Source organism: Oryzias latipes, chromosome 2 (assembly GCF_053564925.1).
Source record: "Oryzias latipes strain Hd-rR chromosome 2, Olatipes_Hd-rR_3.1".
NCBI classification, from domain to species: domain Eukaryota; kingdom Metazoa; phylum Chordata; class Actinopteri; order Beloniformes; family Adrianichthyidae; genus Oryzias; species Oryzias latipes.
Genome location: NC_136238.1, coordinates 49,171,844 through 49,192,443, shown reverse-complemented (window position 1 = coordinate 49,192,443; position 20,600 = coordinate 49,171,844). Strand labels below are relative to the sequence as shown.

The 20,600-nt window shown below is 43.7% G+C and overlaps 2 protein-coding genes across 7 annotated transcripts in view; one reads left to right on the top strand and one right to left on the bottom strand.

The window, feature by feature from the left end:
• LOC144988961 (NLR family CARD domain-containing protein 3-like) overlaps positions 1-20,600 on the top strand; it is a 204,062-nt gene that overhangs the window by 142,854 nt on the left and 40,608 nt on the right. The gene's annotated exons all lie outside the window — the stretch shown is intronic.
• The window catches only part of LOC144989066 (NLR family CARD domain-containing protein 3-like), a 45,819-nt gene continuing 30,780 nt past the window's right edge, over positions 5,562-20,600 (bottom strand). For 2 of the 3 annotated variants that reach the window (XM_078940940.1, XM_078940939.1), the window contains exons 6-10: positions 18,737-20,582; positions 17,394-17,570; positions 12,233-12,409; positions 7,180-7,353; positions 5,562-6,863 (exon numbers count right to left, since the gene is read on the bottom strand). In XM_078940940.1, the coding sequence (XP_078797066.1) occupies positions 6,857-6,863; positions 7,180-7,353; positions 12,233-12,409; positions 17,394-17,570; positions 18,737-20,582 (2,381 nt within the window). In that variant the 3' untranslated portion in view covers positions 5,562-6,856. The remainder of the gene's footprint in view (positions 6,864-7,179; positions 7,354-12,232; positions 12,410-17,393; positions 17,571-18,736; positions 20,583-20,600) is intronic. The other variant, XM_078940944.1, reaches the window with a different exon arrangement.

Below are 20,600 nucleotides of genomic sequence, written 5' to 3'. Positions count from 1 at the left end.
CCATGGGGGAGGAAGCCGAGGATATTCTGGTCTCGTTGCACCTGAGTCCGGAGGAGGCAGTCGACTTCAACACAGTCAAGACAAGGCTGGACGCTCATTTTGTGGCTCGCAGTAATGTAATTTTTGAAAGAGCAAAGTTCAACCAACGACAGCAGGAGATGGAAGAGACGGTCGACAGCTTCCACACTGCGCTGCAATGCCTGGCAGAGCACTGCGGCTACGGCGCTCTTCACAGCAAGATGGTGAAAGACAGATTTGTTGTGGGTGTGAAAGACAAACGGTTATCGGAACAACTACAGATGGACCCAGAGCTGACTTTAGAAAAAGCAGTTAATAGAGCGCGACAGAGGGAGCAGGTTAAAAGGCAGCAAGAGATGCTTCACAGTAACTTCAGAGCGGATGTGCAGGGGGATGGCGTGCATGCGCGTCAACACGACGGCACACGTGTGAAGACAAGAGCACCGCCACACCGCCAAAAAGTAAAGACACACACACAGGACACAGTAATTCAGTGCACGAGATGTGGAGTTTCAAGAGGACGTAGCATGCAGCAATGCCCAGCACGTGAAGCAGTGTGCAATCAGTGCAGGAAAAAGGGACATTATGCAAGAGTCTGCAGAACCAAACAGAGGAAAGACATGAAAATTGCTATGGTAACAGAGGACTCAATTGATGGATTTGCTTTCTTAGGTTCAATGTCTGATAAAGACACAATAAGTCCATGGATAACAGAAGTAGAGGTGAACAGCCATAGCACAGTGTTTAAAATTGACACTGGAGCTGATGTGACTGCAGTTTCAGAGACGCTGTACAAAGAAGGACAGTTTGGCAAGCTGGAGAAGCCAACAAAAGTCTTACGAGGACCAGGAGGTTCACGTTTACAAATCCAAGGTATGTTCACAGCTAACCTTCACAAAATAACGAAAACACAAAGGAGGACATCTATGCTGTTAAAGGTTTGAGTATGCCGCTCCTGAGTGGAGCAGCAGCTACTGCTCTACAGCTGGTTGCCAGAGTAGAGAACATCATGCTGGACTCCACAGCGACTGGTAAAAGGGAGTTCCCTAAGCTTTTGCAGTGGACTCGGAAAAATGGAGGGAGAGTACAACATTGTGCTGAAACCGAACGCTCAGCCTTTCTCTCTGTCCACACCAAGACGCATATCTCTTCCCCTTATGCCAAAGGTTAAGGAGGAGCTGACCCGAATGGAGCAGCAGGGGGTCATCTCAAAAGTGGACCAGCCAACTGAGTGGTGTGCACCCATGGTGGTGGTGCCAAAACGCACAGGCAGGGTGAGGATCTGCACTGACCTAACCGAACTGAATCAATCTGTGTTAAGAGAAAAACATCCTCTTCCGTCTGTTGAAAACACATTAGGGCAGCTGGCTGGAGCCAAAGTCTTTTCAAAGTTGGATGCTAATGCTGGATTCTGGCAGATTCCACTATCTAAAGACTCTTCTCCGTTGACCACCTTTATAACTCCTTTTGGACGATACTGCTACAATCGTCTGTGTTTTGGGATCTCGTCTGCACCCGAGCACTTCCAGAAACGAATGTCACGTATCCTGGAGGGTCTCAAAGGAGTTTTGTGTCAGATGGATGACGTTCTCATCTGGGGAACCACACAAGAAGAACATGATGAGAGACTGAGAAGAGCATTATCTCGTCTCCAAGAGGCAGGTGTCACATTAAATGACAAATGTGAGTTTTCAAAAAGCAAGATAAAATTCTTGGGTCAGATTATTGAAGGATCAGGAGTCAGCCCAGACCCTGAAAAGGTTAAAGCCATCACAGGCATGCAGTAGCCTAACAATGTGAGCGAGGTGAGACGTTTTCTTGGAATGGCAAATCACCTTGGAAAGTTTTTGCCTCACCTGGCAGAAAAGACACGCCCTCTGAGAGACCTGCTGAGGAAGTCTAACATGTGGACCTGGGGTTCACAGCAGCAGAAAGCCGTTGAGAGTATCAGAGCTGATCTGACAACACCCCCGGGACTCGCTCTGTATAACCCAAATGTTGAAACGCTGGTGTCTGCAGATTCTTCTTCCTATGGGATGGGCGCGGTTCTCCTCCAAAAACAAGAAAATGGAGGATGGAAACCGGTCGCGTATGCGTCCAGAGCTTTGAGCGAAACAGAGCAGCGCTACGCCCAAATTGAGAAGGAGGCGTTGGCCTTGACGTGGGCATGTGAGAGGTTTCAAGAGTTTCTCATCGGGAAATGTTTTCACATCGAAACGGATCACAAACCGTTAGTCCCACTGCTGGGTTCAAAGAGATTGGATGAGCTGCCACCCCGCATACAACGCTTACGTATGAGACTGATGAGGTTTTCTTTTACCATCTCTCATGTCGCAGGCAAAAACATAGCAACGGCAGACGTTCTGTCAAGAGCTCCTGTTGGAGGGAATGATTCTGACTCATCGGAGGAAGATATCAACCTCTATGTGGACGCAGTCATAAGCAGCCTACCAGCTACTGAGAGCAGGCTTCAGCAAATTAAGACTCATCAGGAGAATGACGTCATAGTTCAGCAACTCAAAAAGTGCTGCGTGGAAGGATGGCCAGATAAATTCTCAGCTGACAGATCCCTGCAGCCTTACTTGCAGTACTCAGGAGATCTCTCAGTTCACAGCGGTTTGCTACTTTACGGTAGCAGAATAGTGATTCCTGCATCACTGAAGAAGGACATTCTTTCAAAGCTGCATGAAGGACATCTGGGGATAACCAAATGCAGAGCAAGAGCCAAGCAGTCAGTTTGGTGGCCAGGTCTCAGTAAAGAGTTGACAGAAATGATAGAAAAATGTGACGTCTGTGCTCGTGAGAGAACAAACCTGAGGGAAACTTTGATTCCTACTGAGTTTCCTACAAGACCATGGTCCACAGTAGGAGCAGACCTGTTTCAGTTTGGTTCACAGCATTACTTGATTGTGGTGGACTATCATTCCAGGTATTTTGAGGTGGCCAAGCTGACATCTACAACATCTGAAGGTGTTATTGAACACTTTAAATCTGTGTTTGCACGACACGGCATTCCGGATGAGGTGCACACGGATAATGGACCACAATTTAGTTCTGAGCACTTCCGTAAATTCGTGCGCTGCTGGAACTTCAAACACGTGACTTCCAGCCCACATTTCCCACAGAGCAATGGTGAGGCGGAACGAGCTGTGAGAACGGTAAAGAATCTTCTCAAGAAGTCTGGGGATCCATATCTTGCTCTCATGGCTTATCGTTGTGCACCTCTGGCGAATGGATACAGCCCTGCAGAACTTCTGATGGGTAGAAGGATAAGAACGACTGTTCCTATGATTTCTTCTCAGCTTAATCCAGAAGGTGCGGATATGAAGAGGCTGAGAGAGATTGAGCAGAAGTACAGACAAAAGCTTCAGCAAGATTATAACAGCAGACACAGAGCACATGATTTGTCTCAGTTACAGCCTGGAGATTATGTGTGGGTTAAAGGTCTGCAGGAGAGGGGCACGGTTGTTTCGGCTGCAAATACTCCAAGGTCGTACGTCATAGATACACCAAAGGGGGTCCTGTGGAGGAACAGATACCACCTTTCACCAACCCCTGTGGCACCAGAACCACCTGCTCTCTCTCTCCCGGAGGATACAAGAGGAAGCGTGGCCCAAGAAGAACACGAGTTGGAAGAGGAGACTTCAGCGTCTGAGAGACGGTTTCCAGTAAGAGCCAGGGCGCCGCCAGCGTACCCAAAGGACTATGTTTGTTCAAACAATAGGAACTGAGTGAGTTCTGGGGCAGAATAATCCCCACACTCAGATTGAGGATCTGAGTAGTCTATCTCATTCCTCATAGATAGAAGTTTGTGGTTTTATGTTGAAATGCATGAAGTTGTTAATGGTTTCACTAGGATGTGCACTTTATGTTGGTTATGTGTTTGAACACTTTACAGAGGAGCAGTGCAGTGTTACTGATGAGAAATCTTTTTGTTATGTTACCCTGACGTTCTTCATTTAAGAAAGGGGGATCTAGTATCAGGTGACACAAAGGGGTAGGAACCTTTGTGTGTGTTGATTTGTGCCTGGAGGGAAGTTGAATAAAAGCGGAACCTGTGTGAAGCTACAAGCGTGTCTCGTGTGTTGGTGATCTAAAAATATATAAAACTCAGCCACTTGAACAGGATGACTTCGGTGACGCCATTGGTATGTTTATTTCAATTTCAATTATAGTCTGATATTATTATTCAACAAGTGAAATAGTTAAACCACACAATATCTGCAAAAGTTTAAAAGTACATTTCTGACAAAGATTTCTGACATCTGTTTAATTATGTTCTGTTTTATTTCAAGGTTATCAACCTCTCATCCATTCCTTGTTGAGTTGTCCAGCGTCCTCCGTTGTCTCCTGAGCCATTCGAGTTGGGCAGCATTGAGCATGAAGAGAAATAACTCGACAGCAGCAGTACGGTTCTTTGGACCCTTTGGTGACCCGGTCCTCCTGCTGGTGACAGCACCGGGTTGCAGCGAGACACTCTGGCGGCGCGGGGCAGAAATGGTCGTCCCTGGAAGAATCTCTTCATCATCTTGCAGGTCAGGTGTAGAACTGCAGGAACGAGGAGCGATCATTTGTCATGGAGGTCAGCTATCAGGGAGACCCTCTGACAGAGAGTCAGGACTTCATCCACACTACAGAACCAAAGGACCAACGGTCACACTTTGCCCCTGACTGGATCTCTATCCGGTTGATCAGAACTGCATCCCAATCAGGTCCATCAAAGCTGTCGGTTTGATCCAGAAAGAGAACATTGGTCCACAGTATTTAATCCCATTTAAGCTCCGCCTCCAGCTCACACATGTAGGCGGTTCTCTCAGAGGTGCTGATGTTGGAAGGAAGAACAAGTCTCTCAGGTGATGGAAGCAGCAGATATTGGAGGAGAAGATATCATCTGAGAATACGGACAACTCCCAGACCAAAGCTGTTCTTGTCTCCAACAGTCTAGAACAGTTTGTCCTGCAGGAAGTTCCTGATGTGTACTTCTCTGCTGGATTTCCATTTTCCTTTTTCCACAACTGATGTCATCAATCTGATCTTTCAAAACACTTTACTTCCTGGTTTCATTGACAGCATATGTTCCTAAAGATCTGACCCCCTAAAAGCTCCAATAGCAGCTCAGCAGAAACTCTGATCTTTCTTGATGGAGGGGCGGAGCCTGAAGAGGAAGCATCTTTCTGCAGGTGGTGCTGCAGCTTTGGGCATGTTTTCCAACTCTTTAGCTTCTGCTGTTCATGGAGTCGTGTCCCTCTGTTCTTGGAAAGGAGAAACCTGCAGAGAACTTTTCCCATTTCCACTCCCTCCTTTCAGCTGCTGCCCACTGTTCCCCTCTGAATCAGGAGGGAGGGGCTCTCATCTGTTCTGCCCACCCCCATCTAGAAAGACATCAGCACCACCTGAACATTCCAAAGCTATTTTCCAACCCATTTCTACTGAGAAGGAACCAAACACATGAAGATTAGAAAAGCTGGAACAGGATGAGGGGGAAGGCTAAAGATTCAAGTCTGTTTGGGAGTCAAAGACAGAAATCAATAGAAAACACAGAGTTGATTCAAAAGAGCATTTATTAGATCCAAACAGGCTGCAGGAATTTTAGACAGCTTTCAGTTTGAAGCCTTTTGACACTAAGATGCAGTTCTGCAAACAGCCAGCAGGTGTCTCCCTTCTCCCTCCTGCTTCAATGCAGTTGGTGTTGTTGCAGCAGCTGCATCAAAGTGATTCTCTGCATCCAGAGGCTGTCATTCCTCACTAAGATCCACTCTGTTCATTCATGTCCTCTGGAGAAAACAGGCTTTATGCTCAGAAAGTTTCTACTAGTTTAGACATTCTAGAAAATGAGGAGATTCAACTGGATTTAGATGAAACTTCTTTCAAACTGCAGCTAAAAATGCTGTCAGCATGAAAAAGAACAGAGTTTTACCCACAAAACACCAAAGAAAAAGGAAGTTCAGTCAGAAAACTGTGGAAAACATTAATCAAAGCAAAACTCTGAGTCTTTCAAACTGCATGAGTCAATATTTGATCATCAACAGAACAGAGATGATAGAAAAATGATTCAACTGAGAGACTTTTGTTCACTAACTGAGAACAGACAGGATTTCTGCTCCAAAAACTGACTTCAAAGGACTTGAATCCAAACCAGTGAGTCATGTGACAACAGTGTTTGTCCGTGTCTCCACTATGAACATTCTGGTCACATGACCATGTTGGAGGTTTCTGAATGAAACTCTGTTTTTGTTTGTCAATGAGAGTTTCTGGAGAACAGAAATCAAGTGTGAAACATCTGGAACCAGAATCTAGTGATCCAGAGTTCTGGTTCTGTCCCTGTTCCAGAGACAGAACCAGGATCCAACGCCTGACCCACACATAGATCTATGTCATCCAGAAATGTTCTGTCTGATCAATGATTCCCTCAATCCTTGATTGGTCCATCCCAAACTCACATCTGTCCATCAAATGTAGATCAAAGAATAAAGTGATGATCTAGAAAAGAATCTGTTTGTCTGCAGGTCTGTTTTTCTCCAGATCCTGGAGCTGCTGAACATCTGAATCCAACCCATGTTTCAGATCAACACTCCAAGTTAGAATGAGAAGAGGAAGTGCAGTTCTCCATCAGTCCACCGGGGGAGCTGCAGCACAATAACTGTCCACTTGATGCTGAGAGAGACAGTGGAGCTGATCTCAGATCAGTTCCTGCTGCAGCTCTGACACTCATCTCCACTTCCTCTGATTCCTCCATCACTCTGCTCTCCACCTCCCAGGAACACCGTCCAGTCACAACATCTCTGCAGACCAGCTGCAGCTGCTGCTCCTCTCTGCTCCTCCAGGAGGAACATCAGACTCATAACCTGCAGAGAGAAAGCAGAGAGACAGAGATGAAGGAGTGTCTCCTGATCCTGGTCTGTCAGTCAGTGATGCAGCACAGCAGCAGAAAGAGCAGCAGGAGCTTCAGTCCTGTTCAGAGCAGCAGCTTCCTGTCATCTTCACCTGTTGGAGCTTCTGCTGCTCTGATTGGCTGACTGTTGTCCTGAAGCCTGTCATCATTCTCCTCAGAGCTTCACTGAGAAGCTGCAGCTTCACAGGAAACTCTGCATCTTTGCTCTCAGACTAACTTTAGGACCAAACATCTGGAAGCAGCTGGACTGACTCCAACCCTCTACTGACCTCAGAGTCTGCAGTTTGGAGTTTGGACTCTCCACCAGATCCTGGAGCTGCTGAACAACTGAAGACTGAAGGTCGTTGTCTCTCAGGTCCAGTTCTGTCAGGTGGGACGGGTTGGACTTCAGAGCTGAGACCAGAGCAGCACAGCTGGTCTTTGACAAACTGCAGGACTCCAACCTGAATCCAGAACAAAGAGTTGAGTTTAAAGACAACGTTCCTGTTTTTCATCCTTCACTTCTTCTAAAGAGTTCAGAGCTGAAGAAGATCAGAAAGTTTAGAAAAAGTCCAAAGATGTGAAGCAACAGCAGCAGATCAGAAGAGTCCAGCAGAAGCAGAGAAGAAGAACATTCAGGAACATTCAGGACAACATGCAGCTGCTTCAGGAAAGAAGTCCAGATGTGTGAAAGTCAAACATCAGCCTGTGGCTGCATCCAAACCAACTGATGTTTCTGCAGCAACAGCAGAAAAAGTCCACTTCCTCTTTCTGCTCAGCTCTTCTCCAAACAGCACTGAATCATGGGAGAATTTCAGCAGCAGGATGCTGGAAAGTCTTCCTCCCAGTTTTCAGGAGATGATCTTCCAGTCCTTCTCTGCTGCAGCCCTTCAAGCAGAGACTTTCAGCTCCAACAGATCAAAGCAGAGAGAAGAAGGAAGTGATGAGGAAGAGTCAGCAGCAAATGTTGGACATTGATCCCTGATCAAGCATGACTTCAGCTCTGAATGAAGAGTCAGAAGCTGCTGGGAGCTTTGATGGATGATGTGATGATGTTTGTGGATGAAAAGGTGAGGATGTTTGTGGAGGATGTGTCTGTCAGAGCAGCATCCAGCTGCAGCAGGACTCTGTCACTGTCTGCTCACAAACATCAGCCGCTGGACTCTCAGCTGCATCTGCTGAAACACAGCAACAGGACTCAGAGTGCATGTGAGCGTGCACGGCTGCTTCTTCTGCACGCGCTTTAAAGGAGTCTGTTGGAGCAAAGACACAAAGAAGAGCTGAGGGCTGCAAGCAGAACTTTGTGGAGCACAAATGTCAGCAGACAGCTTTGAAACAAGCAGCTGCAGGAAGAAAAGAAGAAGTTCTTCTGCAGATCTTTGAAGAGAACAAGCAGCTGCAGGAAGATGCTGCTGCAGATCAGAATCTGGACATTTCTGCTCACTGTGGGTCAACACAACTTTGTCATTATATTGATCTGAACACAACTGAAACATGGAGTCTGACCTCAGAGTCTGCAGTCTGCAGATTTGCGGTAATTTGTGGTATATAAACGAACAGTAATATAACCAAAAACATCATTTCCATTTCATTGCAACAGTTTAAACATTTTACTCCAAATGACCTTGTCGACATAGGTGACAAACATCCAACACAATAGGCCTCCATCTGAAAGAACGCCTGATCTGAAGAAAATGCGTCCTGTAAACACGCCGTTCAGAATACTCTGCCCTGATCAGACTCGTTTGGATCTAAATTTCTTTCCGATGGAGATAGGTGGGTTATGCCGATTGTTGATCCGATCGTTGTTCATTCCGATCGTGTGTCACTGCTGCTCTGGTTTAACGTCATGGATAGACGGTGTTTTGCTCCAGAGAAAGCTTTGGAGCTCAAACAGGACCGACCGGCTGCTCTGCAGAGGCCCACCCGATGCAAAGAGCTGCTCCTCTCTCGCCCCGCTGGCTCTTCACCTCTTCCCTGTCTTACACCCCTCACGAGGGAGGAGCGCTTCGTGACGTCTGGACCCTGGGTGGTCCTGGTCCGGGTGCTGGTGGACGGAGCGAACTGTGTCTCTGAGCAGAGCAGCCGGATAATTAAAGTGTGTTTGAGGGGAGGGAGGATGCTTTGTTACGTGTGCGTTTTGTTGTTAATGCGTGGGAGAATTCAGACTGCGATCCGTCCCGCCGCTCTGGGTTGGCGGCTGCCGGACTCAGGAGAACCGTTTCTCAGATCTCAGACTTCCAGCTCACACAGCGGCTTTGGGGCAGTGTGAGCTTTTCAAAGTAGAAATGTCCCAGTCCTTAGAAACTGTTCAATCAATCACATGGATTTGTGTTTCCAGTTGTGTCCCGACAAAATAAAGGCTGATTATTACCACACATTTACGTGCAGCCAAGATGCAGATTGCAGCATTTCCCGCATGGATTTATGTTTTTTAAACAAGGCTAATGTTGTTAGCGTGTTAGCCTAACCTTCTTCCACAAAAAAAGCACTGACCACACAGATTAAAGATAAAATGATGAGTGAACAGGTGCTTCATAATATTCTCAACATTAATAAAAGCAAGTTTAGAAGATCGTCTCGTAGATTACCGAGCTGCTGCATAAACGTATGTGACAACTAAGTTTCCTTTTCCGGCATTTTTAACACTACTGCGCATGCCCAAATGATTTATTCTGACCAAAAGTGTGACCATGTGAACGTTTGTTCTAATCAGAAAAAGGTTTTCTGGGACGATGTAAACGGCTGAATTTAAACCCGACCATTGATCCCATCAAGATATTTTGCAACCGCAGCTACTGACATCATGAATAGACTCCAATCCATGATCATGTTTTTAGGCTGTTTTTGTTCATTCTGCTTTGTGTTTTGGTCGTATCGTCCAGCCTGATCTGGGGCCTGTTTCAGAAAGGAGGTTAAGTGTAAACTCTGAGTGCGTTAACCCTGAAATCAGGGAAACCCTGGGTTTTCTGTTTCAGAATGGGAGGTTTGTTAAACCAGAGTAAACAGAGTAAGTCAAACCCGTTTCTGAAAGAGAGGTAACTTATACTCGGAGTCAGTATCCATGGTTACTTATGCTGTGAACCTAACCTGGTCGGGAGCAGGTTTTATTCTCCAAACTCAAAGTTTCTGCCGGTCCCCTCCCCTTTTTAAAGACGAAGCGGTATTTTTCGCTTTAACCTTCATTGCCCATATTTCCGTCACACAGAGACGGTCTAAGTGACAAGAATGGCTTGTCCTTTTTTGGAGGACCCAATAGACGAGGAGGCTGCATTAATTCGTAAAGAATTACATTTACGTCGTACGAGGATTTTGAGAAGACTCAATTTTTTGTCATTTCCCTATACGTTTTTGTTTGAGCGTTACCGTTTTTCGTTGCAGTCAATTACATATACAATGAAAACAACATTAGATATGTATTGCTATGTAGATGTTTCATATGTCAAATATTGTCAACAAAGCTTACATCCATGACATGCTCACATTTGACCTGATTGAATTATGTTTTTATACTTCATTTTTAGCTGCTGCCATGTTCTTTTAATTCCTGCAGGATTGCATCTACATGAAAATGAAATCAGGGACATTGAATTAGATTAATGTAACAATTACTTTTTGGAAACACAATTTGCTAGCACTGCTTACTTTCTTAATCCCATATAAACCTATACCACTTGATCAATACAAGGGTAGTGTTGCAGCGTGTGTGTGCTGAGCGGGGTGCGATCCACGAGAGACAAGGGGAGGGGCGATTGCAGGTGCAGAAGGGGGGGGGGGGTGAGCACGGAGCAGAGGTGTGTGCGTGGAATATATTGTGTGTTCGGAGGACGGAGCACTTAGTTTAATAAAGAGAAGGTGTCATTCCCAGAATAACTGTTTTGGAGTCATTCTTAATCCGCTCTGGAGGTTGAGGGTTTCCAACGGGAAGTGAACCCCGAAGGAGAATTCCCTTCGGCCCTGAAGGAAATCTCCCCTGCGCTTCTGACCACGGTCGGAAAGAAGAGAGAAAAGAAAGGAGAAGTCTTCGCGCAGCGAAAGGTTCAACAGTAGACAAAAGTTCACTTTTAAAAACACAATTGCATGTATTAATATTAAACTGACCAACGTTTGCAAGAGGGGAAGGTTAACAAAAAAAGTCCTCTAAACATTACCGACGTTAAATGCATTATTCCCCCAGATTGGTTCTGTACACTATGCAGCATTTCATGCATTTACACCAGGAATAACACTTCAAAAGTACACCTAAATATCGCCATTTTTTTATTTCACTCCTTACGCTATTTAAAAAGTTATTACAGTCAATATTTTATAACAATGATTTAAATGCAAACTTAGGCATTAACTTGAGCAGCTATGTTTTCCACACTAACTGTCTCTGTTTTGCAGATGCAGCGGTGTTGCTTTTCTTCTGGAATATGTTCTCATATTCACTGTAACTCTGCAGCAGCACGTCAAGTTCAGCTGGCGAAAAATACGCAGACCTCTTTTTTTCACGGTTGCCATGGTGACTCGTGATATCTGCGCTCCATTGATAATGGCTTCTTATAGTCGCGGTGCGGACGCTCACCTCCGAATCAGTCCACTCAGAGTTGATTGATCTAACTCGGATCAGCTTCTCTGAAACAGAAAACTCAGAGTTGTTAATCTCCCGATTGACCAACTCAGAGTTCAAGTTCAACCTCAGAGTTGGTTGAACCTCCTTTCTGAAACAGGCCCCTGGTCTGTCAGATTGTTTTATATTTTTGTTATTAATGGAGTGGCTAAATGAGGGCTGGCAACAATAGGAACTACAGATCCCATGATGCAATGCTTCAGCTGCCTTGCTGAACTGTTGAGTTGTGCAGCTTCCCTGGAACTCAGAGAAAAATGTGACGGAGGTGATGATCATCTTTAGCTGCTCTATAACATTTATTTCACTGAACAGTCCATGCAGCAGTCCACAGAACCACTCAGACCACCAAACTGGATGGAAAAAGTGAAAACCCTATTTCCGGATGTGCTCAGCGTGATGACATCATCTGCATCTCTGCTATACAACTAGCGCCCCTTAGTGGTGAAAATCAAAACCACATTTCTCTCTGACAGATCAAATGAACTGGAGAACATTTGACACAGTAATCCAACATAAACTCTACAAGATCTACAAGATTTACAAGATCCTGATTGAAACAGATCAGTTTCTATCAATCATCAGAACAATCAATTCAATTGAAGAAAATCTGAACCAATCATCAGTTTGTTTCAAACACGGCTGTAGACAGAAAATCTTCCAGTGAAACATCAGAAAGTTCTTCACCTGATCCGTTCTTCTCATCCTTCAGGGAGTTCAGCTTCTTTACTGACCTCAGAGTCTGCAGTCTGCAGTCTGGACTCTCCAGAAAACCACACAGATGAAGAACTCCTGAATCCTGCAGGTTCCTGTTGTAGCTCAGGTCCAGTTCTGTCAGATTAGACGGGTTTTTCTTCAGAGCTGAGACCAGAACTTCATAGCTGATCATTGACAAACTGCAGTACCTCAACCTGCAATCAGACAGAAAAGTGTGTTCAGGAGCAGTGATGCAGCTGGAGGTCCAGGAACTTGGTCCATTCAGTCAGGTGGGACCCGCCCTGAAGACAGACTGACCAATGACATTTTCACTGTTTGCTCATTTCTTTTGGATTTGGACCCAAAAACATGATCAGGAATGAAAATGACATAGATTAGAAATGACTTGAAATGAAGTTAAAACAGACGAGGAATTGAAATGTCATTGATCATCATGAATAATTCATGACTACATATTTACAATCCTATAGATTTAAAGCACATCTGTCAAACTCAAGGCCCGGGGCCCAAATGTGGCCCTCAAGACCATCCATCCATCCATCCATCTTTCTCCGCTTATCCGGGACCGGGTCGCGGGGGCAACAGTCTAAGCAGAGATGCCCAGACTTCCCTCATCCCAGCCACTTCCTCCAGCTCCTCTGGGGGGACCCTGAGGCGTTCCCAGGGAGGCGTCCAGAAGGCATCCGGACTAGATGCCCGAGCCACTTCAACTGGCTCCTTTGAATGTGGAGGAGAAGCAGTTCTACTCCGAGCTCCCCGCGGGTGACCAAGCTTCTCACCCTACCTCTAAGGGAGCGCCCCGCCACCCTACAGAGGAAGCTCATTTCAGCCGCTTGTATTCGGGACCTCGTTCTTTCGGTCATGACCCATAGCTCATGGCCATAGGTGAGTACTGGAACGTAGATCGACCTGTAAATTGAGAGCTTTCCTTTTTCGCTCAGCTCTCTCTTCACCACAACGGACCGGAACAGCGACCGCATAACTATGGACGCCGCTCCGATCTCCCTGTCAATCTCTCTGGTCTTCCCTCACTTGTGAACAAGACCCCCAGATATTTAAACTCCTCCACCTGGGGCAGGGATACTCCACCCACCGAGAGATGGCAAACTACCTTTCTCCCTCAAGACCATAAAAGTTTTTAATTTCTTAAAATAATAAGAAAGATTGGTGTGTATTTATTCATATCTAGGGGGAATCGGACTTGAAATATTGGAATTGCCAACTATAAATTAGGACATAAACACTATCCATGTAACCTAACCTGACAGAATCAAATCTAAAATGATTGAGTAACAAGCAAACATATGTTTTCTATGCAACTGCAATTTATTTATTTAATTATGAACAACATAGGACTCCATAATGGTCACTTTGAAAATGTATCATAAATAATGAGTTATTTAACATTAAGGAGTAGTTACATATATTTTTCATTACATTTAGTTACATGTATTAGTGACATCTGGCCCTTTGAGGACAACCACTATCCTGATGTGGCCCTCGATGAAAATAAGTTTGACACCCCTGATTTAAAGCTTCCATTTCAAAAATGTCAGATTTCAAAAACTAAATAAAGAGACACAGGCTGTGTCCAAATTCCAGCCCTAACTCCTTGTTAGGGAGGACTGTGAGGACGGATGCTGTGTCTCTGATTCGGGGGAGGAGTTTAACATCAAACAAGATGGGGGCGGGGGGGCGGGGGGGTTGGTCAGGATACAGGGAGGAGGAGACAGAGATGTGACTCCACTTGGATGTTCCACATTTATTCTGTTGATGATTCATATTCCAAGGCAGTCTGTAAACAACTAAAGATCCTCTCATCACTACACAAATAGCACAAACTGACCTGCTGTCAATCAAATAAAGTCCATAAAATAATAAAACTGAGTCTGTCATTATGAACATAAACTCCTATAATATGCTAAATAGAATTCAATCTGCTTTAGTGCAGGAACATCTAGTGTCCTGGATTCTAGAAGCAATTCTAAGATCATGATCACTTTTAATTTAAACGTGAATATGACGTCATTGATTTCACAAAGTGAAAATCTAATTGATATAAGCGTTTAGTGATGATCATTTATGAATCCACCGAGTTCAGAAGATAAAAAACCTGATGGTTTGTCTTCTTTTATGGACCGCATTAGTCTGACATAAAGTGAATTATTATTATTATGAAAAAAATATACATTGAAATACTTTTTTTTTTTAAATGTGAATAATTCCCCAACCTAAACTATAAAACCCTTCAATTTAGTAAAAATGTATCAAATAAATGACAGCAGTTCTCCTAAAACATAAATGTCTCCTTTTAGTCTCTATCTAAACTAAAGAAAACTCTGGTTTCCATCCAAATGACAAAGAAATGTCTCCATCAAAGTTTCCCACATATCACCACCTTTAGTTTCTAACAAAGTAAAGCACAGAAGTCCAAACCGTAGAACATTAAACCGTTTCAGAGGTTTTCTCACACACACAGTCCAGTTTAGTCCCGGTACCGGCACCTTCAAGCCAAGAAAAAGCCTTGCAGGCCTGTTGTTGCTCTTGGAAAACATGGAGTTTGTTGCAATAATCCAGTCAGATCCAGAGAGAACAGAAAGACCACGACTCTGCTTCCATGTGACCAGCGTGATGCACGTTACACCACAGCCTCCACTCCCACTCCCACTCCCATCCAGAAAACAGCTATTCACCCGCAGTTCCTCCACTCACCAATCCCAGCTCATGTACCGATCCAAATGTGTCCAAATGTCTCTACAAACTCACTGGAGGGAAAAGTCTCCATGTGCTCTGTCTCCAACTTCCTGTCTTTAAATAAACTTTATTAACAAATATTGAAAATACAAAATACCAAACAACACTCCACACTATGTGCAAAAGACAACATGTTCACATTTGCCAGAGAAATGAACAAACATGTCAAAAAGCCATAATAATAACAATATAGAACAGTTTAAAAAATAAAACTAAAACAATAAAGACAAAAGAGACCAAAAGAAGTAAGAGAGTTTTCTATGGAGTCGTAAACTGTTCATAATTAAATAAATAAATATGACCTTTTGCTATCAACCAATAAATCTCTCATAAATATATAAAAGGATCATGAAATATTTAAAAACCTGCACACAGATTTTAAAAATTCAAAAGATTTTTTAAATTATATTGTAATATTAAATATATTTCATTTTGCTTTAAAAACCTGTTCATTATTTTAAAACAGCATTTTAAAATATTCATTTTTTATCATGTTGAATATTATTATAACTCTATGGCTTTTTTCATAACCTCAGATTTCTAAATCAATATTTTCCACTGTTCTAACAGCTTTTTGGTTAGTGCAGTATTTAATACTATTTACATACAGGATCATTTCTTTTCTGAAAAGCATGAAAAACAATTTTTTGATAGCATTTATACACTTATAAATGAAATATCTAGCCATAATTATTATTGATTTAACTACATAAATTTGCTCTGCATTAAATCTACCTTGTGTAAAATATCCATAAATAATATGTTCGTAGAATAATTTCTAGTCACATGGATGGTTGTCATAAAATGAGTCAAATCTTTCCAAAATGTTGGAGTGAAAGAGCAAAGAGGCACAGTTTCTGGTGAGGAAGGACAAAATGAACAGTTTATGTCCAGATCTTTTTCAATTTGGTAAAAAAGTGTTTTTCTGGGTAAAATGTATGAAGAATTCTGGGAGAAATATCTTGAATTTTCTTGGTGATTAAATATTTTTGGGGCAGGAACCATACCCATCCTTATAGGTTTCCATGTGCAACACTGCCACATACCAGTGTATCCTGAGATGATATAATGAATGCTTGCCATACACATGTTTTCATTTAGGAAAAGATTAGATATATATTAATTTAGGATATGTACACTTCTGCTGTAAAAGTTAAAAATAGCCCTTTTATCTTTAGCTACAGGAGAAGGAAAGGTTACGTTCGTTATGCGTTGGTCATGAACAAAACAGCTCTTATCTCATATAATTATATTTCACATTTTGCAAAATGCAATTTGCTTTTTTTTCCTCTGTATTTCCTGCTTCTGCTCAATGGACGAACACACCACCCTCCTCTTCCTCAGCGCGTTCACAGATGCAGCAAGTCAATGATCAGGCTGTGGTTAAAACACTTAATTAACAATTATATGTGTTTTCAAGATTATTCAATAATCAAACATTTCAAGAAAATCAGTAAAAATATCTGTGATATTAGACCCGTAAATATTTAGAGGAAAAAATATTAAATATATAAATATAAATATTATAAATAAAATTAATAAATAAATAAATATTCAGATGTTCCCAGTAAATGAAGTTCTAAACAAAGATCAGTTTTTATAATGTTCTGTACCAGTGACAATGACAAATGAATATCATCTGTTTATCTAAATGTAAATGTCAAATCTAAATGTGAACCATAAATGTTTCATTTCAACATTAAAGTCCAGTTTCTGACTCCCAGACTCTGGTTCCCATGGAAACTGATCCACACAGAGGAACCCCCTCAGAAGGAGTCTAGTTAACCATTGGAGAGCACAGAAGACTGAGAGATTCTGACACTCTGGACCACTGATCTCTGACAGAAGGGTTGCTGTGGTGCAGCGTGCTGACACTAAACTATTTAATCCTTTATCAAATATTGTTAATCTTATAACTTCAACTTCAACCTGGTAGACTCTGGTCCTTGTAAATATCGTCTGACATTAAACTGATATGCAGCTCCAGATCTGCCTCTGCAGGTTTACTCAATTCTTTCTTTTCTGCACCCAAACTCTCCTTTCTCTGATTTTCCTCTCTAGTCTGACTCACACTTGTGTCTGTGTGTGTGCACGTGCACACTCACGTGCTCTGCTGTGTCTGATCTGAACTTTGACCTCGGTCAGCTTTCAGGCAGGTTTTATTTCTGTTTCAGTTCTGGTTTGTTTTCTCTTTAAACTCAGAAATCTGTCAAATATTTCAACAGCTGAATCTTCTGTTGCCATGGAAACATCTTTGTTCTAAAGAAAATCTAAGCAGCTGTTTTCTTCCACTGCAGACTCTTCAAAAAATCAAAGATGTTCAATTTGTGGAAAATCCAGAAAATCTTTGAATTCAAACCTTTCAGCTTCAGTGAAGAACTACAAATGTAGAAATGAACCAACCAGCAGCTTCAATGTTCTGACCTCAGAGTCTGCAGTCTGCAGTTTGGACTCTCCAGTCCAGAACACAGAACCACAATGGATGAATCCTCTAGGCTGTTGTTGTACAAGTCCAGTTCTGTCAGGTGGGACGGGTTGGACTTTAGAGCTGAGGCCACAATTTCACAGTGAGTCTCTGAGAGTTCACATCCTGCTGGAAGTCTGTGAAGAGAAAGAAAGACAGAAACAGGTGATCTATGATGAATTCAGGCTGTGATGAAGTTCCAGTTTGACATTTGTCTCTTCATCAGAGCTTCATCTTCATCATGAAACAGTCCTCCTCATCAGTCTCTCTCAGATCTTTCTTTCATCTGCAGCTGGAGGAGAGAAGGTGGAGCTCCATGGAGCTTCATGCTGCCCTCAGTCTGTCAGTGATCTGAGGTCTGAACCCCAAAGTTACCAGTAGCTAACATCTGGATCCCAGAGACTGACAGCTGTCACTCTGACCATGACCATGATGATGAGGATGATGATGAATGTTGACAGTTTTTCATTGTTGGTTATGATCCAGTTTTCTGAGAGTTTTCTGTTTCCATTTCCAAAATGATATCTTCATGTTTTCAGCTCTGAAGCTGTAAACAACAACAGTTCATCTTCCTGTTCTGTTGCAGAACTTTGATCCAGTTTCCTCCTCAGGTCCACGTCTCCCGTCATGAACAGAACCACAGCAGCACCAACCTTCAGGCAGAACTTTCCAGAAGATCTTCTTGGTACAAAGAGGCTAAAGTGACAGTTTCTATGGAGGAACCAGAACCTTTGTAGGTTTACAAGTTAGCTGTGATGCTAAGCTTCCTTGTGCAGAGTCAGAGTCAGAGTCATCCTCGACCATGACAAAGATGTCCCTAACATATCAGGTACTGTATTTTCTTGACTAAAAGTCTGACGTTTTCTCCAAACTGTAGGGGGCGCCCTATGAGGTGCTGCGCCTAAATGTGCTTCTCGAATGACTGACATTGTAGAAATGTGCTTCTAGAATTACTGACATTATAGAAATGTGCTTCTAGAATGACATTGTAGAAATGTGCTTCTAGAATGACTGACATTGTGGAAATGTGCTTCTAGAATGACTGACATTGTGGAAATGAAGACATCCTTGCATTCTTGACCGTCTACTTTAGCTTCAAACCTTTCAGAAGGTTCTGGATTGGATTTTATTTGAACAAATACAATCCTTCTTTGATCTTTAGCTAAAAGATCATATGAGTGTTAAAAACAAACTGATTTTCTTCTTTCATGTTTTTATTTCTAATCATTTTCAAACCTTTCATTCTTTGTAAATCAATCGGAACACTGATCTGATTTATCATCATAATCACTTCTGGACTCACCTGAACTTTCTGCAGTTCCTCACAGCTGGGATCAGTCTCCGTTTACCCTCATCTGATGTGTAGTATTGGTTCAGGTCCAGCTCATCCAGAACCTCCTCTGACATCTGCAGAGTGTAGGCCAGAGCTGAGCAGTGGATCTCTGAGAGTTCCCTCTTTGATTTTTTCTCTGACTTCAGGAACTCTTGGATCTCCTGATGAACTGAGAGGTCCTTCATCTCCATCAGACAGTGATAGATGTTGATGCTTCTGTCAGGAGAAACTCCATAACTGTTGATCTCCTTCAGGTTGTTGATGGCTCTCTGGATGGTTTCTGGATTCTTCTCTGTCTGACCCAGCAGGCCTCTTAAGAGTCTCTGGATGGTTTCTGGATTTTTCTCTGTCTGACCCAGCAGGCCTCCTAGGAGTCTCTGGTTGGACTCCACAGAGAGACCATGAAGGAAGCGAACCAGCAGGTCCAGGTGTCCAGTTTGACTCTTCAGGGATTTCTCCATGACTCTTTTTAGAAACTCATCCAGGGATGGGTTCTCCATGTTGTTCTTCAGGAAGTCCTTAATGACCTCTACCTTCCTGTTGGAGTAACAGTGGAACATGTAGACTGCAGCCAGAAACTCCTGAACGCTCAGATGAACAAAGCTGTAGACCGGTTTCTGGAAGATCTCACACTCTCTTCTGAAGATCTCAGTACAAACTCCAGAGTACACTGAGGCCTCTGTGACATCCAGACCACACTGCTGCAGGTCTTCTTGGTAGAACATGATGTTTCCTTTCTCCAGATGTTCAAATGCCAGCCTCCCCAGCTTCAGAAGAACTTCCCTGTCAGTCTCTGTCAGCTCTTGTGGACTTGTCTGATGTTCCTGCTGGTACTTGTTCTTCTTCCTCTTTGTCAGGACCATCAGGAAGTGGGAGTACATGTCAGTCAGGGTGGTGGGCAGCTCTCCTCTCTGCTCTGTGGTCAGCAGGTTCTCCAGAACCACAGCAGTGATCCAGCAGAAGACTGGAACTTCACACATGATGTAGAGGGACATGGAGCCCTTGATGTGGGAGATGATTCTGCTGGACAGCTCTCCATCTGGGAACCTCCTCCTGAAGTACTCCTCCTTCTGAGCATCATTGAAGCCTCGGACTTCTGTCAGTCTGTCCACACATGAAGGAGGGATCTGATTGGCTGCTGCAGGTCTGGAAGTGATCCAGACCAGAGCTGAGGGCAGCAGACGTCCCTGGATGAGGTTAGTGAGCAGCACGTTGACTGAGGACTTGTGTGTGACATCAGACACCAGCGGACTGTTGCTGAAGTCCAGAGAAAGTCTGCTTTCATCCAGACCATCAAAGATGAAGAGAAGTTTGCAGACAGACAGCTGTTCTGCTGGGATCTTCTGGAGTGTTGGATGGAACAGCTGGATCAGAGAGAGAAGACTGTGCTGCTCATCTCTGATCAAGTTCATCTCCCTGAAGGACAGAGGAACCACAGCACTGATGTCTTGGTTCTCCAAGCCCTCGGCCCAGTCCAGAGTGAACTTCTGCACTGAGAAGCTTTTTCCAGCTCCAGCAACTCCGCTGGTCAGAACCACTCTGATGGATCTGTGTTGGTCAGGGAGGACTTTGAAGATGTCTGGGTTCTTGATTGCAGTGTCATGGAGCTGGTTGGTCTTGGTGGTGGTCTCCAGCTGCATCACCTCATGTTGGGTGTGAGCCTCTGGTCTCAGTCCCTCTGTGATGTAGAGCTCAGTGTAGACCCTGTTGAGGAGCGTTTCTCTTCCTGCTTCTTCAGTTCCTTCAGCCACATGTTGACTTCTGCTCCTCAGACTGATCTGATGTTCTCCAAACATCTCCTGCAGACCAACATCTGCTGACAGAGCAGAGAAGA